Raw genomic sequence first — 17,918 nt, forward strand, 5'->3', positions numbered from 1 at the left:
TCCCCCCCAAAAATCCCCTGGAAAAACTATGAAGATGCTTCGTATGAGGCGCCGGATGCAATGTCCAGGGTGCCGGTGTAAGTCTAGATTTGCGCCCACGGGAGCGGAAGGGGATTTTTCTCCTCCTGGTTTGAACACTGGGACACTGCAGGATGTCCCCCCACCCTTCCAAGGCATGCAGCTGCGAATGAAGCGCTGGGCTCGGGCTGCCCTGTGCCAGGCGGACAGAGCCCGCGGAAGGAGCTCTCCTCCTGTGATGCCCGCGGTTCCGCTGCTGTGCAGAGCCCCGAGTGGGGGGGGGGGGGGGGAGGAACTCTGCCTGGGGGGGCACCGCGGGGCTGACGGAGCGCAGAGAGGAGCCCTCGTTCTTTTTGGTCCCTTTCCAAGCATTTTTTGAGAGGAGGAAGGATGTAATAACATGCCACGGGCAATAAATCATAGGCTGGCTACTCCCCCCGCCTCCCCTCCCCCGGCCCCTCTATAGACGGAGGGGAGGAGGGGACTCCGGCAGAGTGCTGCTGCCGCCGGGACGAGCTGAGCCTCTCTGAGCCTGCCCGCCTCCCCCGTCGCCAGCATGGACCTTCGCGCTCTGGCTCTGCTCGCCTTTGCCCTGGCGGTCATCTCCCTGTCTGAGGGTAAGTCAGCCAAGTCAGCGGCCAAGTCCCTGCCCGGAGCTGGGAGTGGGTGCGCTGCTGCCCCGGGGCTGCTCGCTGCAGGCTGCTCCGTGCTGTTCTCCCGGCCCGCGGGCTGCTTGGGGAAGCTTGCAAAGGCGCTCGGGGCACAGGGAGGTGTGTTTTTTTTTTGTTTGTTTGTTTGTTTTTCTTTCTTCATTTTTCTTTTCTTTTCTATTTTTTTTTAAACATATGCATTTTTATTTCTATAAAGGAAAAAAAAGTTACAGAAATGAGAAACAGGCGGCTGCTCGCTTCCTCTCCAGTCCTCTTTCGCGGCCGTATTTTGCCTCGATCGGAGCCAAAGTGGGACGGGACTCCCAGCTCCGGAGGTTTCGTGCAGGGGCTACCCTGGGTATCCCAGGCCGGCGGCAATGTTTGTCGTTGGGACAGTGGCACAGCGCTGCATGTCCACGCGTGTTGCCCGGACCTGGCCGCGGCAGTTGCTTCCTCGCCCGGCTCGGATAGCCCCTGTCCGGCTGCAAGCTGCCACCTTTTGTCCCTTCATCGAGAGCCGCCTGCTCGGTAACGCCTTTCCCATTCGGGGACCGAAACTTGGGTGTTCCCTTGCCGAGGCAGGGAAACGTGCACCTTTGTATAACCGGTGGGAGTTAATTGCTCCTGATGATCTTAATAACGCGGTGCCGAAGGCAAAGCTCGGTCTCGAGCCGGCGTCGCAACGCTGCGGGGCTTTGTGGCACGATGAGACGAAATCGTGGGGTGGCTGCTGGAGCGGGGAGACGGCTTAAAGCTGCCAGAGAAGATCTGGGTAATGGGAGAGACCACGAACTTGCAGAGAGTTTTCGTACGTCCTGTGTTGCTTTAAGCCCTGCTGCAGAGTTGCCGGGCTGCCTTGTCCTGCAGGGCAGGTGAACTCTCAGCACTTCTCAGCCACCATGGTGAAGTCGTTTCTGCCTACCGCTGCCTTACTCCTTAGGGATATGGAGCTGTTCTAGTCTTAAGAAGTTGCCAGCCCTCTCCTGATACTGACAAACGCAGACCTGGGTGAGCAGCAGTAAAACGATGCTGCCATCGAAGTGCCCATAGCAACCCTCCTGTAGGGGAGATCTACAGCATCTGCTCTATAGGGGATTTCTGTGAGCGTGTTGTCACTAGCAAGGATTTGTCCACACAGGTGGCTGTTTAGAGCTAGCAGAACTTTCAGTTGGAAGACAATCTAGAAATTCTTCTAGCCTAGTCCAAAGGGCTGTTTTCTTTGTGTGTAAGGAAATGAGACTGATAGGATGGCAGTGAGATGGCTGAATAGGTTCTGGCTCCGCTGTAACTTCTGACTATTTCAACCAAACATGCCGAACTTCTCAAAAGCTTCCTACAGAGTTAGTTCCATGCAAACTGGTGTCTTCGTGTAACAGTACCATTAATAGTCCGTACAGGAAGGCAGCCTAAGCTTGTATTCAGTGTCTGTTACACATAGAAAACCCCCAGAGCTTTCGTGCCTGCAGTGCAGTTTCAGAGAACAAGTAGCTCAATCAGCTCTACTATGCGTGGAACAATTGGATTCAAATTTTGAAAGGCAGTAAGTAAGATATGTGTCAGCCTCGAGGTAGGAGCCTGGCTGTGCTTCCAGCCTCCTGCTTCAGGACAACAGGATCCCCGTGCTGTGGGATGCCACATGCACTGGGTGTCCCAGCAGGAGCCTGACTGGGCTCAGAGCCGGAGCGCTGGGCAGGAGGTGTCAGCTCATTGGGAATGGTGCTGTTAGCAGCCTCAGTGCCGGTGCTGCTGTACCTGTGACTTACTGACCAGTTAGTGATAGTCACAATTTCTCTCCTTCTGATTCCAAGTGAGTGGGAAGGGATTGAAAGTCCCTCTCTTGCTCTCGTAGAAGACTGGATTGCATTCTCCATCATAGGACTGAACAGTTTCTCACAAATGTGAGTTTGTCTCTCACACGTTGTTTAGGGTGAAGCTTATACTCACTTTGTTAGCTCTAGTTTGCGGATTGTGCAGCTGTGCTGAGTTGCTGTATGGCTGCATGCGATGTTAGCCTCCCTTTCCTATACAAACATGCTGATACGTAGCTATCAGGCACAGATCCTCATGCCTTTCTCCATCGCTAACACCATTCAGCACAACCCATGTCTTCACTCTGAAGCTCTCCTTCCAGCTGTGCATGACAGACGGGAGCTTCTCCTGCCGTTTATTGACTCATGTTGGACTGACTGATTGCCATGAAACTGATGGAAAATATACTCCAAATATATGAACTTCTAGTCTAGACTCAGGTGTGAATCTGTAGGAGCTCCACAGACGAAGTTCTTTGTGTTTGTCCTGATCCTGACTCAGAAAAAAAGGTGCTCAGAAAAAAGGCTTTTCCCTCCTGCGGACAGGGCAATTTCACCCTGTTGTCTGTGGTTATGCATGCTGGGGTCAGGCACTGGCAAATGTGCAGTGTGCGTGCCCATCAGCTGCACTTAGAAGAGCTGTGTTTTTTCTCACCTTCTGCAGCTTAGGGATTCTCAGCCCTTCCCACTCTTTATTTTCACTTCTGCCTTTAAGGCAGCAGGGCTCAGATGCTCAGTGCTCCATGTGTATAAACAGACTGGAGGGGCAGATTACCCTGTGGGATCTCAAGCCCTATCAGATGCAGCTCTGACCAACAGCATGAGCCAGAGCTGATGGCTTATGTCTTCCTTTATCAGTTTGGCTCTTCGCAGAAGCTGAAAACTGCTCCAATGGGATATCACTTAGAATTTTAGGCAGCTCGGTCTTGACTTCCAGATAGCGCTAGTGTGTTTGTGTTTTATTGTGTGGGGGGCTGTGAAGCTTCCACACCAAGCAAAGACCTAATTTCTGTGTGCTTGGTTGCCAGTAATTAAATCTTTCCATGGAGAAACCATCTAGTAGGACTGCATCAGATGCTGCGCAAGAGCCAGGTAGCTTTTCTCCATTCGGCATGCATATATACCGCTGACTTCTAACCTAGGGAGTAAACTTAATTCTGTCCTTGTGGTGCTAGTGTTGAGGCACTCAAACAGCCTGGTAGTCCCTGATCCCTGTATGGAGTGCACACCGTTGAGAGCTGTCTCCGTGAGTTCTGTTCCTTTGACACAGGCTGGAGGGGGTCTACGGCACTCCAAATCTCTCCTGCAAACCCACTGCAATCTCGCATTCCCGGTTGCATGTGCGAACTTCTCTGGCAGCAGTTGGGCTGCGGTGGAGAAAGGTCAGGCTCTGGGCCCTGGGAAAGTCGGTACCACTCGGGTCTTTTCTGCAGCCGCTAAGTCCCCGCTGAAAGCTGCACCTGAGCCCAGCCGGTTTGATCGGAGCCCTTTGGAATTCATCGCTTTCTTCTGGCTACCTTCTAATTTGGCCTCGGGTCAGAGTCGTTTGGCGAGAACAACACGGAGGACAAGTGCCCCCTCTTTCGGCCTTTATCTTGTCTAATTACCAAGAGCATCCCCGCACAATGCAGAGCTCCTTATTCTAATCTCTTCTTTTCTTATCTCCATTTTCTCTCCCTCTTCTTTTGTCTTTCCCAAATCCCACGCGCCAGGATTAAAGGGCCGGAGACTGAGGTGAAAGGACTGCGCTGCGAGCTGGGAGTAAACGCTCCTCTAGAGCCACAGCTTTTTTTTTTTTCTCTCTCTCTCTCTCTTTTTTTTTTTTTTTTTTTTTTTTTTTTTTTTTTTTTTTTTCGGGAGCAGAGGGAGTAACGTCTCCTTTCTCTCCGTGTCCTGCAGAGAAGCCCGTCAGCCTGACGTACAGATGCCCCTGTCGATTCTTCGAGAGCAACGTGGCGAGGGCCAACATTAAACACCTCAAAATCCTCTCCACCCCCAACTGCTCGCTTCAGATTGTGTAAGTCTCTTACTCTTTCCAGCTGGGTGTCAAAAGGGAGCACCACATAGTTGGTTCCTGCTCTGTGTGTTGGCTAGCATTCTCCATTGCTGCAGTTAGGGCTGTGTCACATGCCCTGATTTCCAGTTCACCACTTCTTTCCTTGTATCAGATATGGCAGGACCATTTTTTACCCCTCACACATGTTTCTAGTAGGAGTTTCCACCTCTGATCCATGTGGTCCCGTGTCCTGCTTCTATCATGGGCATGTGGACAGGAACATCAGATGGGTTGCCAATTGCCTTCACATCTTGAGGTAAAAACTTTACTGAGATCTGGCTCTTCCAATAATTTGCATTTCCACAAACAAAACGAATTTCTAGATTTTCTGTAACCTTCCCCAGATGTACAGCTCCTAAACAAGTGCTGGCCTGACCTAAGGGCACCCTTACCAGGCAGAGTCTGACTCCACTAAGTCATAGATCATAGCAGGACAGAAATGCTGTGTTTCCAATGGAAAATAACCTCTTAATCTTTGATGAAAAGGAAACACCAGTTTTCAGGAAGAGTGGGATCATTCTTTTTGGAGTGGTTTGGTTTGGTTTGGTTTTTGGTTGGTTTTTTTTGGGGGGGAGGGGGGAGGGGGACAGGGAGTAGATTTAAGAAGGTCTTTTGGGTTGGCTTTTTCATGGTCCAGTCATTCTTCCAGTATGACAAAAATGAGCATTCATCTTAGGACAAGGAGGAACAATTTTAAACTGAGACAGGAGAGCTTTAGATTAGATACTAGGAGGAAGTTTTTCATTCAGAGGTTGGTGGAGCACTGGAACAGGTTTGCCCAAGGAGGTTGTGGATGCCCCATCCCTTGATGCATTCAAGGCCAGGATGGATGTGGCTCTGGGCATGCTGGGCTTGTAGTTGGTGACCCTGCCTGGTTCAAGGGGGTTGAAACTAGATGATCATTGTGGTCCTTTTCAGCCCAGACCATTCTATGATTCCATCATCAGCTTCTTCTGATCTGTCTGAGAGGGTCTGTGTGACTACATGGGCTCCCATTGTTGGTCCTGTGTGGATCCATGTTGAGCTCTTCCAGTTACAATTTAAAAGCTGGAAAAATCCATTCTTTAGCATCCAGAACATTTCTGCACTGAAAAAAACTGATGAGGTTTCATGATATTTCTCAGGGATACACAACCTTTTGTTCATATGACATTTTTTCTTTTTTAAGCCACTCTGGATGGATCATCCACATTTTTTAATTTGTGCTCCTGCCTTAGGATTTGATGGAGGACAATGAGAAAAAATGTAAACTTACTTGAGAAATACTTTTGTTTCAGAAAAATTACAAAACCAGCTGTGACTCTGATCTGTACCTATAAACAATTCTGGAGGCAAGCATCCAAAAGGAAAATAGCGTATGGATTTGTGTTCTGGGACTGTCAACGGATGCTATGAAAGTCCTAATGCTGAGGCTTTGTAAAGGATTTTGAATTTTTGAGAGTAGTTTCAAGAAGATAACAGACATTTAACCTTAGATACAGTGTGGTTTTCTCTCTTACTTATCACTAGGATCATAGTCATTAGACTGTTAAAAACTTGAAATGGAGAACCATTGACAGTACATGTTCTTGCCCCATACCTGGTCTGAGTTTGTTTGCAGTGAGATTCAGTGGCACAAACAACACGTGGATCTGTAGGTCACCATCTTTCTTTTATTTAAATAAGTACTTAAACAAAAAACTTACCTCCAAATGCCCCCCAAAAGCTCGAGCTTAGGTCTTCACTAGAAGAAGAGTTGACAATCAAAACTGATTTCTCTTATTGCTGGTTGAGATAGTTTCTTAACTAAACTTCACTCTGAACTCAGCAGATCTGTTACATAGTGAAGGTGTGAGTGACTTCAAAGCTATTTTCAAGAACAGAGAATGTAACTGAATTCATATGGTTTTAATGTGGATTTTTTTTTTAATTTTTTTTTTTTGCTCCAGTCCATTTCCCTTTATGTTGAGGGGAACTGTACCTGAAAAAAAGTCTAAAAGCTTTGTCTTCAGTTCCTCAGGGAGTCAGCTTTCCAAATACAGAAATCTGCTTTGTGAATGTCTATTTTTACAAAGCCAATCCTAATTCCCCTGCTTTTCAGCAGAAGGAAATCGGCATGTTTAGCATTGATTTTAGTTATTTGCCTCCTAAGAAGACATCAGAACATCTGCTGGAAGAACATTCCCTACAGAAACCTAGGTCTCCACTGTAACTGTACGAGGGAAGGGGAGGCTGAAACAGATGCCTACAAAAACCAATGTCTTCATCCTTGGTCTTCATCTCTCTCCCTCTGCATGCAGTGGGGATACGTGTGCTTTTGGTTCTGTGCTCCTACAGCCAGCTTAATAGTTCCCAGGCACTGCTAACATCAGCAAATCCATTTGCACTGTAGGTATCACTTCACTGGAAGTTCTCCAGCTTGGCACTGCTTTATGGGAAATATGAATTAGGCCCATTCATCACTTTATTGGCACAGGGCTTCCAAGGCTGGATCTTCAATGCGTTTATGTTACAACTGTGTCGTTGCATAACTTCAGACCGAGGAGACTTTTTGACCTGTTACTTCTTACTCCACATTTTTATATTCCTCAGGCTTCATTTTATGAAGTAGGGAATATTTTGGCTTTCATCCAACAAAAGGCTTAAGCAAGTACTGAACTCACTCCTATGGGCATTTCGCTGAAATTGCTGTTCTTGGCACTTGTGTGGCAAGGCTGTTTGAGGGGAGGCTTCTGAGCAGCAGGGCACAGATGCTTTGGGGTAACTAAAACACTCTCCTGAGGTACTGGGGGTCACGCCTGCTGATAGGGGTGAGGAGCTGTTTGTACTACTCATGTGCAGGTAACCCAAGCCTCCCCGGCTGCCACAGGGAATTGGCTTCAGACAGGTTTCCAAAATTTGTCTCCTTTTCTGCAGCTTCTTAGCTGATTCAGATTAGCTAACAGCTTGGCTTGGAAAGTGCAGCTCAGATATTCAGGAGAAATCCCTCAGGAAGTTTCTGCTTTTGTTTCTAGTGCTGACTGAATATACAAGGAGAAATTTGCCTCTGGCACTTTGGTACTTCCAATTATCTTCCTGCCTATAACCTGCTGGTTCAGTCTTGAATAAAACAAAAAGTGAAGGAGTGATCAGACCTTTTCAGGACATCCAAGAGTTATGGCTTGGTATCCGTTTCCAAAGCATGCAAAAATTCAATTTTGGGTTCAGTCTGAAAGCTGTTCTTAATTAATTTCATGCAGAAGTGACCTGTATTTACCACGCTGTTATTCTGAATTAAATTTAGCTGTTCCCAGCCCTCAGTTTGTAGCTGTCCAGATAGGAATTAGATTCATGTTCTGCGTCTCTCCCTCCCCAGCATGCATCCCAGCACAGACCACAGGAATCAGCACAGACCACAGGAATCAGCACAGGGGAGGCAAACTGTACCGGTGCTCCAAAGTCAGAGATATTTATGGAGGTGTCTGGAGGATCACAGGGATACCCCAGCCTCTTCATGGGGTACCCCAGAGCAGCAATGATGCCCAAGGACAACAGCTTAACTGTAATGCAGTTGCAAACCTATGAGTGAAGTAAGGTGTATGGGTGTGTGCGGGCTGAGGAGTGTCATGCATGGGACTCACTCTGACTTCTCTCCTTTGGCAGTGCAAGGCTCAAGAGCAACAGCAAGCAAGTGTGCATTGATCCCAAGCTAAAGTGGATCCAGGAATATCTGGAAAAAGCTTTAAACAAGTAAGGCGAGAGACAAACGGACTTAACAGCTAACACATCCTGAGTTATTCAAGGGTAGAACGTTAAGGGCTGGCTTTAACCATGTGGACAAAGTATTTGTGAAATCACATATTGTTTTGAAGATGGGTTTGGAGTTGGCCTAGTCTGTATTAAAACAACACCTTCTAGCATATCCTAAATGTTAAACGAAGAATTTTGCCAGGATATGAGGCAAAATCTGTCCTGAAATATCTGTGCTGGGGTCTCCAACTCATCCTCTTTTATAAAGAGCCGTTCTCCCAAGGAAAAAATGCTTCCTTTACAATCCCTCTTCTCCAAGCAAAAGTACAATTACTTCAGAATCTATATTGTTACAGTTTCTTTGGAGCCCCTTCTCCATGTCACACTGGGGGTCTGCTTGCACAGGCGGATGAGGCTAAGCGTGTCTTGGCAGTAAAAATTTTTTCTCCACTGGCCAGTGCAGAGTGCTAATAATATCAGCCAAGGCAAGATGTTGTGCTATGAATAAGGCTCTCACACAGGGCCAGGGGAAAACCAACCAGGCTTGGCAAATCCAGACTCTTTTTAATTCATTTTTATTCCCCTTGCAAATGGCTGGTCATATCTATCCTGAGGAGAACCCAGCCTATCTCAGTCATATTTTACAGTGAGCAAGAGCAGCACAGAGAATATTTCTGTGCTGAGATGCAGGGGTGGACTCCAGCTTTGTTGGAGTGGAAGATGAGATAAGTGATGGGCCTGAGCCTGGGCTGTGGTTGGTCCTGCAGCAGCATTTTGGCCAGCAAGCCCACCTGTGCACTCAGAGTCCCTCCCATCACTGCCACCACATTGCCACTCCTCCATAACCATGCCATAACCATGCTGAACCTTGTTGCCACTGCCTCTGCAGGTAAAGGCAGGGTTGGAATCAAGTCACTGACAAAAGCAATGCATCCTTGGAGAAAGATGGGGATGGGTATGGCCTCAGAGCAGGTTTGAGGCCATACAGGTAGCTGAATGCCCTCTACTGTCTCAAGGAAAAAAAAATGCTTGTTCCTCTGTGGTTTTACAGTACGAAGGAGGGAAGGTGGTACCAGAAGTAATGTAATTTTTCCATCTGGTGTTTCTGGGACCATAATAGGGCCAAGAGTTGAGGAGTGGAGGGAGGGAAACCAGCTAACACAGACTGTGATTCCAGCCCTGCCAGCTCTCCCCATCTCATCTGATGCTCAGTGCCTTCTTTGCTGCCAGCATTCAGCCCTCTTGTCCTTGGGCAAATTCTCTGCAGAGGTGATCCAAGTTAATGCTGCCAGGATGGCTTTGGGTTGGCTGTCAGGCATAGCTGAAGCCAAGAGCAGGATGTGTCCCATGCTGACTATCACAGGGGCTTTGTCTATTCTTCCCAACCTGGAAAAATCCTAAAGCCCTTGCCTAAGTTTCTGTTTGCTGCCAGCCCCAGTGAAGCCCTTTGTGCTGTTCATAAGATGTGAAACTTAGGAGGCGCTAAGAAATTCGCAGGGTTGGCCAGATGTGATGATAAGCTCATATCTTGCCTGCCTGCCTGCCTGAGGGAAACAATTTGGTTGGAGCACCTTCTGTTCTCATTTCCACCGGAGAAGGCCTGGGTCCAGCTCTGCTGAAACCAGTGAGCCTGCACCTGTTCTCCAACTAGATTCTGGGTTTTGCTTACTTAGCTGTTATCTAGAAGCAACTCTGCTAATTTCTGTGGGTTTCATCCTGCTTCACATTGAGTAACAGAAGAGAATTTGGTCCCAGTTCATTAAATAAGATGACAGAAAGCATACATCTCCATCACCTAATCCTGGTCATCATGACATTATTTTCATTTTCCAGCTATTAATGCTAGCACCAGTGGCATTTTCACACTCTGTAGACAGTCAGGACTCTGTCTATAGTGCTTTCACAAGGCATGTTTTTGATATATTTTAGTGCACAGTTTTGACTTCTTCAATGAAATGTATTTGGAATATATTTATAGCACACCAAGCGATTCATATATTTGAATTGGAGCCATATGAGTGTTGGTAGTTTAAAACACCGATATCCTTCTGAACTACTAACAGCTTGTAAAATAAATCTATATAGATCTATAAATGTTAATGTAGCTATCAGTTTCAATCAGCCATATATTATATTTTTTCACTTGTACTGAAATTGTATGAAATGTGACATTACCCTATATGCACTAGCAATAAAATGGCTAATTGTTTCATGTTATGAAAACCCAATTGTACATGGGAATTTATTTTTCTGGAATAAAATTAATACGTTTTGTAGAAAGGGCTCTTGTAGTTGATTAAGTAAAATCCAAACTGTCAAGACATCTTAATCTATACCAGTGTTTCAATACAAGAGTATCTTCTGTGTTATAATCTGCAGCTAAAGGCAAGAACAAGTTTGTAGAGCATAGCAATCTAATTCAGGTCACTGTGAGAACAGAGATGGTTTTTAGTAGGGAATTATTTTGCTCATTAATCCTGCTTAGCCTTTGTTATTGCTTTTTATTCATCACATCTCCATGTAATTTACACACTTATGAGACATCAGTAAAATGCATTCAAGCTGTCAGGAATCCAAATTCCATAAATGGCTTTAAAAATCATTGTGCAACTGCTGTAGCCAACATCATTCAACACTCATCCATTTTATAGACACGGGGCAAATCAGTCCTTTCTTGAAATAGCTAACAAATCCTTTATCACTTCTAGACAATCCCAGTCCTCATTTACACTGCCTCCTAGACTGCCTTTCCCTTCTCTCTTTGCAAGGATTTGCAAAATCAGGCCCTTGCAGAGTTAGCAGAGCCCAAAATAAAGAAACCAGAGAACAATGCTGGCTCCTAAACTATCACGATGACAAAGTCCCAGCCCAAAACCTCCCTCAGCCTGAGATATTGGAGTGCATTAAGCTCAGCTGTTACTGCTGGCACAGATGCTCTCACAGATGAGTGCTGATGGATCTGGAGAAGACAATGAAGTCAAATAGGAAAAGCCTTTCCCCCATCCCTCTGGGAGAAAGGAAACTTCCAAATTCTAGTGACTGGCTGTGATGGTAGCTGAGCCCTTCTGCTGCCTTCCACCAAACCACTTGTAAATCCAGGTGTGGCAGCTCTTCCTAGTTCCTGGTGTAATATGTAAGTATCAGCTTGAGTACAAGACACCAAACCATCAGCCTGCCAGTACTCCATGGTGTGTGTGCAGGGTGTCTGCCCTGCAAAGTGAGGACAATGTAGGGAAATGTCTTCACAACCTCACTTTAAGGCACTGAATGCCTATAAATCATGTAGAGAAAAGCCACTGTTTAATGAAGATGTCAGTGGGAATGGTGGGTGGAAAGCCAGAAATCTAGTCCCCTCCACTTCCATTCTACCTCAGCAGGTACCGTGTGGGTAGGGGGAGTGGGCATGTGAAGGGGGATGTTATCTTCATTTGCACCCTGCCAGCATATGGAAGGGCAGTAGGATAAATGTGAACAAGGCCTTTGTATGTGGATAATTTATGGCAGTCTCTTTGTATTTTTCTTTTAATTTAGACCACGTCATCGCACTCATAAAAAAAAGCAACAGAAGAAACGGGGCCCACTCTGCCCTTCCCGTGCAACACCACTAAAGTCTCCAGGGAGAAAGAATGGTAGGAGGCATTAGTTTCTGAGCTGGGATACCCCAGCTTCAAGTCCCTGCTCTTACACGGACCATCCTGTGTGACACTGGACAAACAGCCTGCCTGGGCCTCTTATTTTTCTCTGCTGTTTGTTGCAGATAGCAATCGTACTCTCCCTGCAAGGGGGTACTATACAGATACTCATAAAGCACTGGCAAAATTCAGCCACAACAGAGATGGGGGGTAAATGGGACAGAGTTTTTGGACCCCATTGTAAAGCTGTAGTGGTTGTTGGGATGTCAGTTTTATTATATCATGGTGGAGGTTTGGCCAAATTATTTCACTCTCAAAGTGGCCATGCCTTAATGTCAATGCAAATTTCATCTTAGCTGGTCTTGTTCCTCCAATACCAAACTGGTAGAGTTAAGCTATAAGTAATAGCTGTGAATTTGTCACTGGTGTTTTTCAATGACAAATTCAGCACAAGGCCTGAAATATCACATTGGTGATGGGATAAGACTTCTTCTATGGGAAATTTTAAGTTCCAGAACTTGGTATTACATATGCCAACTCTCTGGATGTCCCTAGTTCTGGCCCATCAGAATGGTGTATCCTGTCTTTCTGCAGTAAGAGGTGGTGTTACTGGTGTGGGATACTGGAAAGGGTATCTTCAAAGAGGAAAATTTTACTCATTGTTTAGTTACCTTTTTTATGCCTGAATGAATTTTCTGAGGCTACCTTCACCAAGAGTAGTCACATCCATCACTGGCTGTGGTCACAGAGTCTTATTTGCCCAGCAGGCATTGGAAAGGCTCTTCATCCTGAGTCTGCTGGCTAGATGGAACAGGCTGAGGCATCAGGATTTTTTGAATCTCCAATGTTTGCCCTCTGACACATGTATCTCAGCCTCAGTGAGCTATTCTAGATTGTAAAAGGTTGATCAGTCTGGACCAGGAATAGGGATCAGGTAAAATCTGGAGGCTGGCAGCACTGCCTGGCTCCTTGTTTTGACTGAACCCTGCCCATATCCATGGCACATTTGCACTGTACTGTGGTTCCTAACCCAATGCTCTTCTTGGGTACTTCTGGTATCCAAGAATCTTGGGTATCACCCAGTTTTGGGTGAGATTCATTTCCTTTGCCTCCTGCCCTATGCTTCCTACCTCCGCATATACAGCTCACACATCTCCCATGCAGCCTATGGCTGCTCTCCGTCCCTGGGACCCTCTTCACTGGCAAGTGGTCACCATATGGTGTGGCGTGCTGCCCACCCACTCACAGCTCTGAGGTCACAGATGGAGATGGTTTCAGGGCTGAACAGCACACGTGGGGCCTCTGCTTTCCATCCTCTCCATCATGGAAGCTGAATACCAACAAGAGCAGAGAGTGGGCTGCCTTCTTTGTCCCTTCCTTCACACAGAGACCTGGCACTTCTGCAGGCCTCTGTGGAGCACAAGGGATGCAGTGCAGGTTCTCAGCAGAGCTGTGGGTTGGGGGAAGGAGTGGAGGCATTTGTAGTGTCACTTGCTCCACTACAGGGGCTGCTCACGTATGATTAATCCCTCTTTACCCTGTTATTTTTTTTTGCTGAGTCTCTTTGCTCGCTGATAATTATTTGCTCTGGCTTTCAAGTCCAGAATGAGCTTTCTAGCCAGCCTTTCTCCTGTGTGAGCTCTGAACACCTTACTAACTGTGATGAGCACAACCTGCCCAAAATGATTCCCAGTGCTGGGCTTGCCCTGTCGGCCCCCATAGCTCCTTGTGGAGAACTTTCCCCAATCTCTTTGGCACATACTGATTAGAGGGACTGGAAAATAAATGCCTTTGTGTTAGTCCAGATGCTGATTTGCTGTTTGACTAGGCCTAATGTCAGAACTTTTGCAAGTGAATAAATCTTAATAGTGTTTCACTCTGTTCTTCATCAACAGGAGGTTCAAGATGTAAGAGGCAAGCATTGTAAGCCGTCTACAGGATTTCTTACTGTAGGACCCAGAAAGCAGATAACCAGTATTAGGGAAGGAATACATTTCACTGTTATCATACAGCACAAAAGCAACGCTTCATGCATTTCCAAAGGTGTTGTTTTGGGTTTTTTTTTGTCTTTTTTTTTTTTTTTTTTTTCTTTTTGCACAAATTGGCTTGCTTTCACAGTGCTATTTTTATGTAGTAAGATGTATTTGATTTTAAGAAAAATATGTTTTTATACAGGTTGGTTGATTACTTAGCACTGAGGGCAGATATGAATTTAAACTAACCCTATGTTATTATATAATATTTTATTTCCTTTGCTATGTAGAGGTCCTGCTTTATTTAACTTTCTTTTGGTTCATGCAAGTCTCCTGGAGATTTAAACCTAGAAGGACATGAACTGTATAGTGCAATGATGTTATGTAAGTAAAAGAAGAGTTCCTTGCCCCAAAAGTCATTAAGGCCAAGAACACAGGAAGGCTAAAAAGCATCAGACATCAGTGAAAGAGACCAATATTATCATGGGCAGTGAATATATGTATTTTGGCTGAGGGATTAAGTTCAGGATTTCAGAGCTGAAGCCATTCTCTGTAGATTAGAGATCTTGGCGACAGCTGTGAGCTTCTGAGACAATGCTCATGTGGTACTGCAAGGTGCCAGTAGTTTGTAGAAGCCAAGTGTTAGGAGCCAAGAGTGTGTTAGAAGCTACAACACTGATCTGATGTCACTTGGCATTTCCTATGTTCCTGTCTCTGATGACAAATTTTAGCACAAAAAGGAATGGATTATTAAAGAGCTAGCAGCATAATCATGTTGCAAATCACTGGAGGAGTCAGAGGTGCTGTCACGCACCAGGTGTCTGTTCCCACTCATCTGCAGAAGGTGACTTCAGCTCTCTGGACTGGCCTTGTGGTGAAGCAGGTGGAAGAGCATTAATGTAATCCTTCAGTAAGTGCTTTACCCTCTGTTACTGAACAGTCACACCTATCCGAGGGCAGCAGCACATTTGATTGTTCTGGGTACATCCAGAAGAGGACATCTGGCCACGTCTTTGGAGAAAACAGATGACTGGGGCAAGAGAGGAAATTTTGCCCAGTTTGCACGCTTCTTGAGTGTGGAGATGAAGGCCAACACTCACTGTTCACTAGTGGTCACAGTTTGCTGGTGAATGGCATAGCCTCTGAAATTTCCTTTGCAAAGCACACCTGAGGACAGTCCTTGCACCAATTCCTTCACTCAGCCAGAAACTTCCTTCTCCTGGTTCTTACCTGTGTAAACAAGTATCTTTGCTAAATAGTGTATGGAAAAAACGCCTAAAATACTATGATAATCATGTTATGCCGCACATGGAGATCCAGGGGGGAAGCACATTAGTGCAGCACAATACTTGTTTTTATATGTATCTGTGTGTCTATTGTAAACAAAAATGTCATAACATTGTATTATTTTTTTTGGAGCTGGTTGCTTCAAAGGGAATCTTCCTTCTTATCTGCAGCCTGTGTCAGGAACACTGAAAGGACCATTTTGGTAAGCATGCCTTTCCATGGCAGGCAACTTTAAGGCCAAAAAGGCATTTTAGCTAGCTGGGGTTACCTTACTGCCATGTGGATTCAGGTAAAAATCTTGTAAGTCCTTTCCTCTCTGCAAAAAGGTGCTATAACAGAGAGTGCTTTGGCTGGGATACATCACCTCATTTACTTTAAATGAAAGTATTTTGAAGTAGAAACCAACTGCTGTGCCTAAAAATGTGTGTGTGTGTGTAATTTTGACATTCCTTCTGTTGATGCCATCTCCAAGCTGATGCTTTGAGTATTCTTTGTCTCTGTTTTGGAAGGTCTGGTACCACTGTACTTTATGAGAATTGGGCTGTTGATTTCAATGTGAATAGGATCAGAACCCTGTTGTCAGGTTAAAGACAGGAAGAACTTATATAAGAAAATAAGTTTTTTGTATCCTCCCTGGAATGTGCTGTATATCCTAGGGTCTACCTCCTGTCCCTGCACATGCATCTGCAGTAGCAAGTGGTTTTTTGGGAGGCTGAAGCTTGGGTTGTCAAAGCCGAGAATGATTTTGAGGAAAGTGTGGAAGAATCTTCGTTTTTACACAGACATGAAGCTTGTCCTTCTCCCCCATGAAGATGCAATCTTAACATGTTCTTCCCAACTAAGGGCAGCTTAATGCCTGATCTATTTCCTTTGGAATCAGACCAGAGGTAAATAATCCTTTTTGTTTTGATTCAACAGCATCCCTTGTTAACAAGGATAGGGGTCATGAAGGTTTTGTTTCTAGAAGAAACATTGGCTTTCCAGTGACTAGATGTGGCTGGACAACCTTGGAGCACTGTGGTGCAGCCCCAGTTCACACATCAGAGCCTGGGCAAACACAGAGCTTGGCACAAACATTGAGATGGGCACTGCTGGAACACCTTAGCTAAAATGTAGGAAACTGGGGTCACCTGATGACCTTTTCCTATAGGAGCAAACTTGTGGGCATTGCAGGAGCAGTCTGGGAGGAAAGGGACTACCCACAGGGAACTTATATGAGAACCTGAGCAAAACTTTGTCTTGCTTTAGTCCTAATGTCAAACTTGAGCAGGAAGCTTCGCTTTCGCCTGGCGTTATTTGCAAGAGAATCATTGCATAAGGAAGAGCAGCTCTGCCCTTGATACAAGGGACATCAATCACTGGGCTGCATCAAGCTTCCTTGCTACCCTGTGAGTCATACTCTGTTCTTCCTGTGCACACTTAGCAGGCCAAGAAGCTGCACTAACAGAAGCCCACTCAGGGAGAGCACTAGATTTCCCTTTCTGCCTTTAACTGTTGACCAAAGATTGAATCAGGGACCAAATTGGAAGACGGGAGCGATGTAGGGACCACATGTGAAGGATAGGAGGAAAAGGGGTAAAACTGAACTAGTGCCAAAAAAGCAGCTTCCATAAGTGTGGAATGGTCTTGTCATGTGTGGTATTTTCAAAGTGCAGCTGTCAAATCCTAAGGTGTTTTCTTATTTGTTTGTTTGTTTTGGGAAGAGAATAGATGGTATTTATTGCTGTGCCATTTTTTTAATTTATACTAGCTTTACACTTGTATGTATGAATATTTTATCTGAATTCTGCCTGAGAAAGCATGAAGGATGACTTTTTGATATGCTTTTAATGATGTGTTTGAGCAAAGTGACTGTTGGTCTTTTGCAATGAAGGCTGTGTTCCAATTAAAATAGACACATTCTGTTGAAAATGCAGCTCCTACAGAAGTTTCTGTTGATATTTTCCCTTTCTTAGAATCCAGAGAGTCTTTTTTTCTCTGGCAGTTTGTTTTGTTTGTGTGATGTACAGTAATCAAGGGTATCTGAGACCTCATTACTAAAATCTTGTATTTTTATTTGCCAACTTTCCACCAAGATGAGTCGTGCCTGCAAACATGAAATTCATAGAATTGTAGAATGGTTTAGGTTGAAAGGGACCTTTAAGATCATCTAGTTTCAACCACCCTTCTACAGGCAGGGTCACCTCCCATTAGACCAGGTTGCTCAAAACCCCAGAATTCTGGCGGCCGCAGAGAAGAATATGTTTGTGGTGATGAAAGGGCTGCATGAACCTTCCTCCGTCTTCCACTCTGTAAGAGATCAGTGTAGTCAGAATGTGTTGAATACTGTACTTATTAAGTAAAAATAAATCCTCCCTAATAATGTGAAAAGAGTTTTGTATTTGCGTTCCTGTAAGGCAGCTTTTATGGAGGAGTTATATTATGCATTTGAAATTACTCCTTTCATAGATTATTTTGAAAATAAACACTTTTATACTGTTGTAATGTCTCCAGTAAATGTGTATGCACTTATAATTTTCTTAATAAAAATTCCTATCTGAACGAAATGATTACTTGCTTCCCATGGTTTGTCCTCAGACATGAGCTGCTGAACATTTCCCATCAGAAAGCTGTTCAGACCTCAGCTCTTCCACTGTAACAATAAGAGTGATTCCCAGCCCCTCATAGAGTTCTGTGTACAGCAAAGGCTGGAGATAATTAAATAGCTATGACAGTGAAACAGTGCTTGAGCCTTCCTGACCTTCATATTCAATAAATACTACTTAGCCAAATTGACGCAAGTCAAA

General features: G+C 45.3%; 1 protein-coding gene across 1 annotated transcript; it reads left to right on the forward strand.

The window, feature by feature from the left end:
- Window positions 1-488: 488 nt before the first annotated feature.
- Window positions 489-17,681, forward strand: CXCL12 (C-X-C motif chemokine ligand 12). Its single transcript, XM_052677244.1, has 5 exons — window positions 489-635; window positions 4,376-4,493; window positions 8,154-8,240; window positions 11,772-11,869; window positions 13,768-17,681. Exons 1-5 carry the CDS (start codon window positions 575-577, stop codon window positions 13,797-13,799), a joined length of 396 nt encoding a protein of 131 aa, XP_052533204.1. The 5' UTR covers window positions 489-574; the 3' UTR covers window positions 13,800-17,681.
- Window positions 17,682-17,918: the final 237 nt, after the last annotated feature.

Source organism: Tympanuchus pallidicinctus, unplaced genomic scaffold, assembly GCF_026119805.1.
Source record: "Tympanuchus pallidicinctus isolate F22 unplaced genomic scaffold, pur_lepc_1.0 scaffold16, whole genome shotgun sequence".
In the NCBI taxonomy this organism is placed as follows: domain Eukaryota; kingdom Metazoa; phylum Chordata; class Aves; order Galliformes; family Phasianidae; genus Tympanuchus; species Tympanuchus pallidicinctus.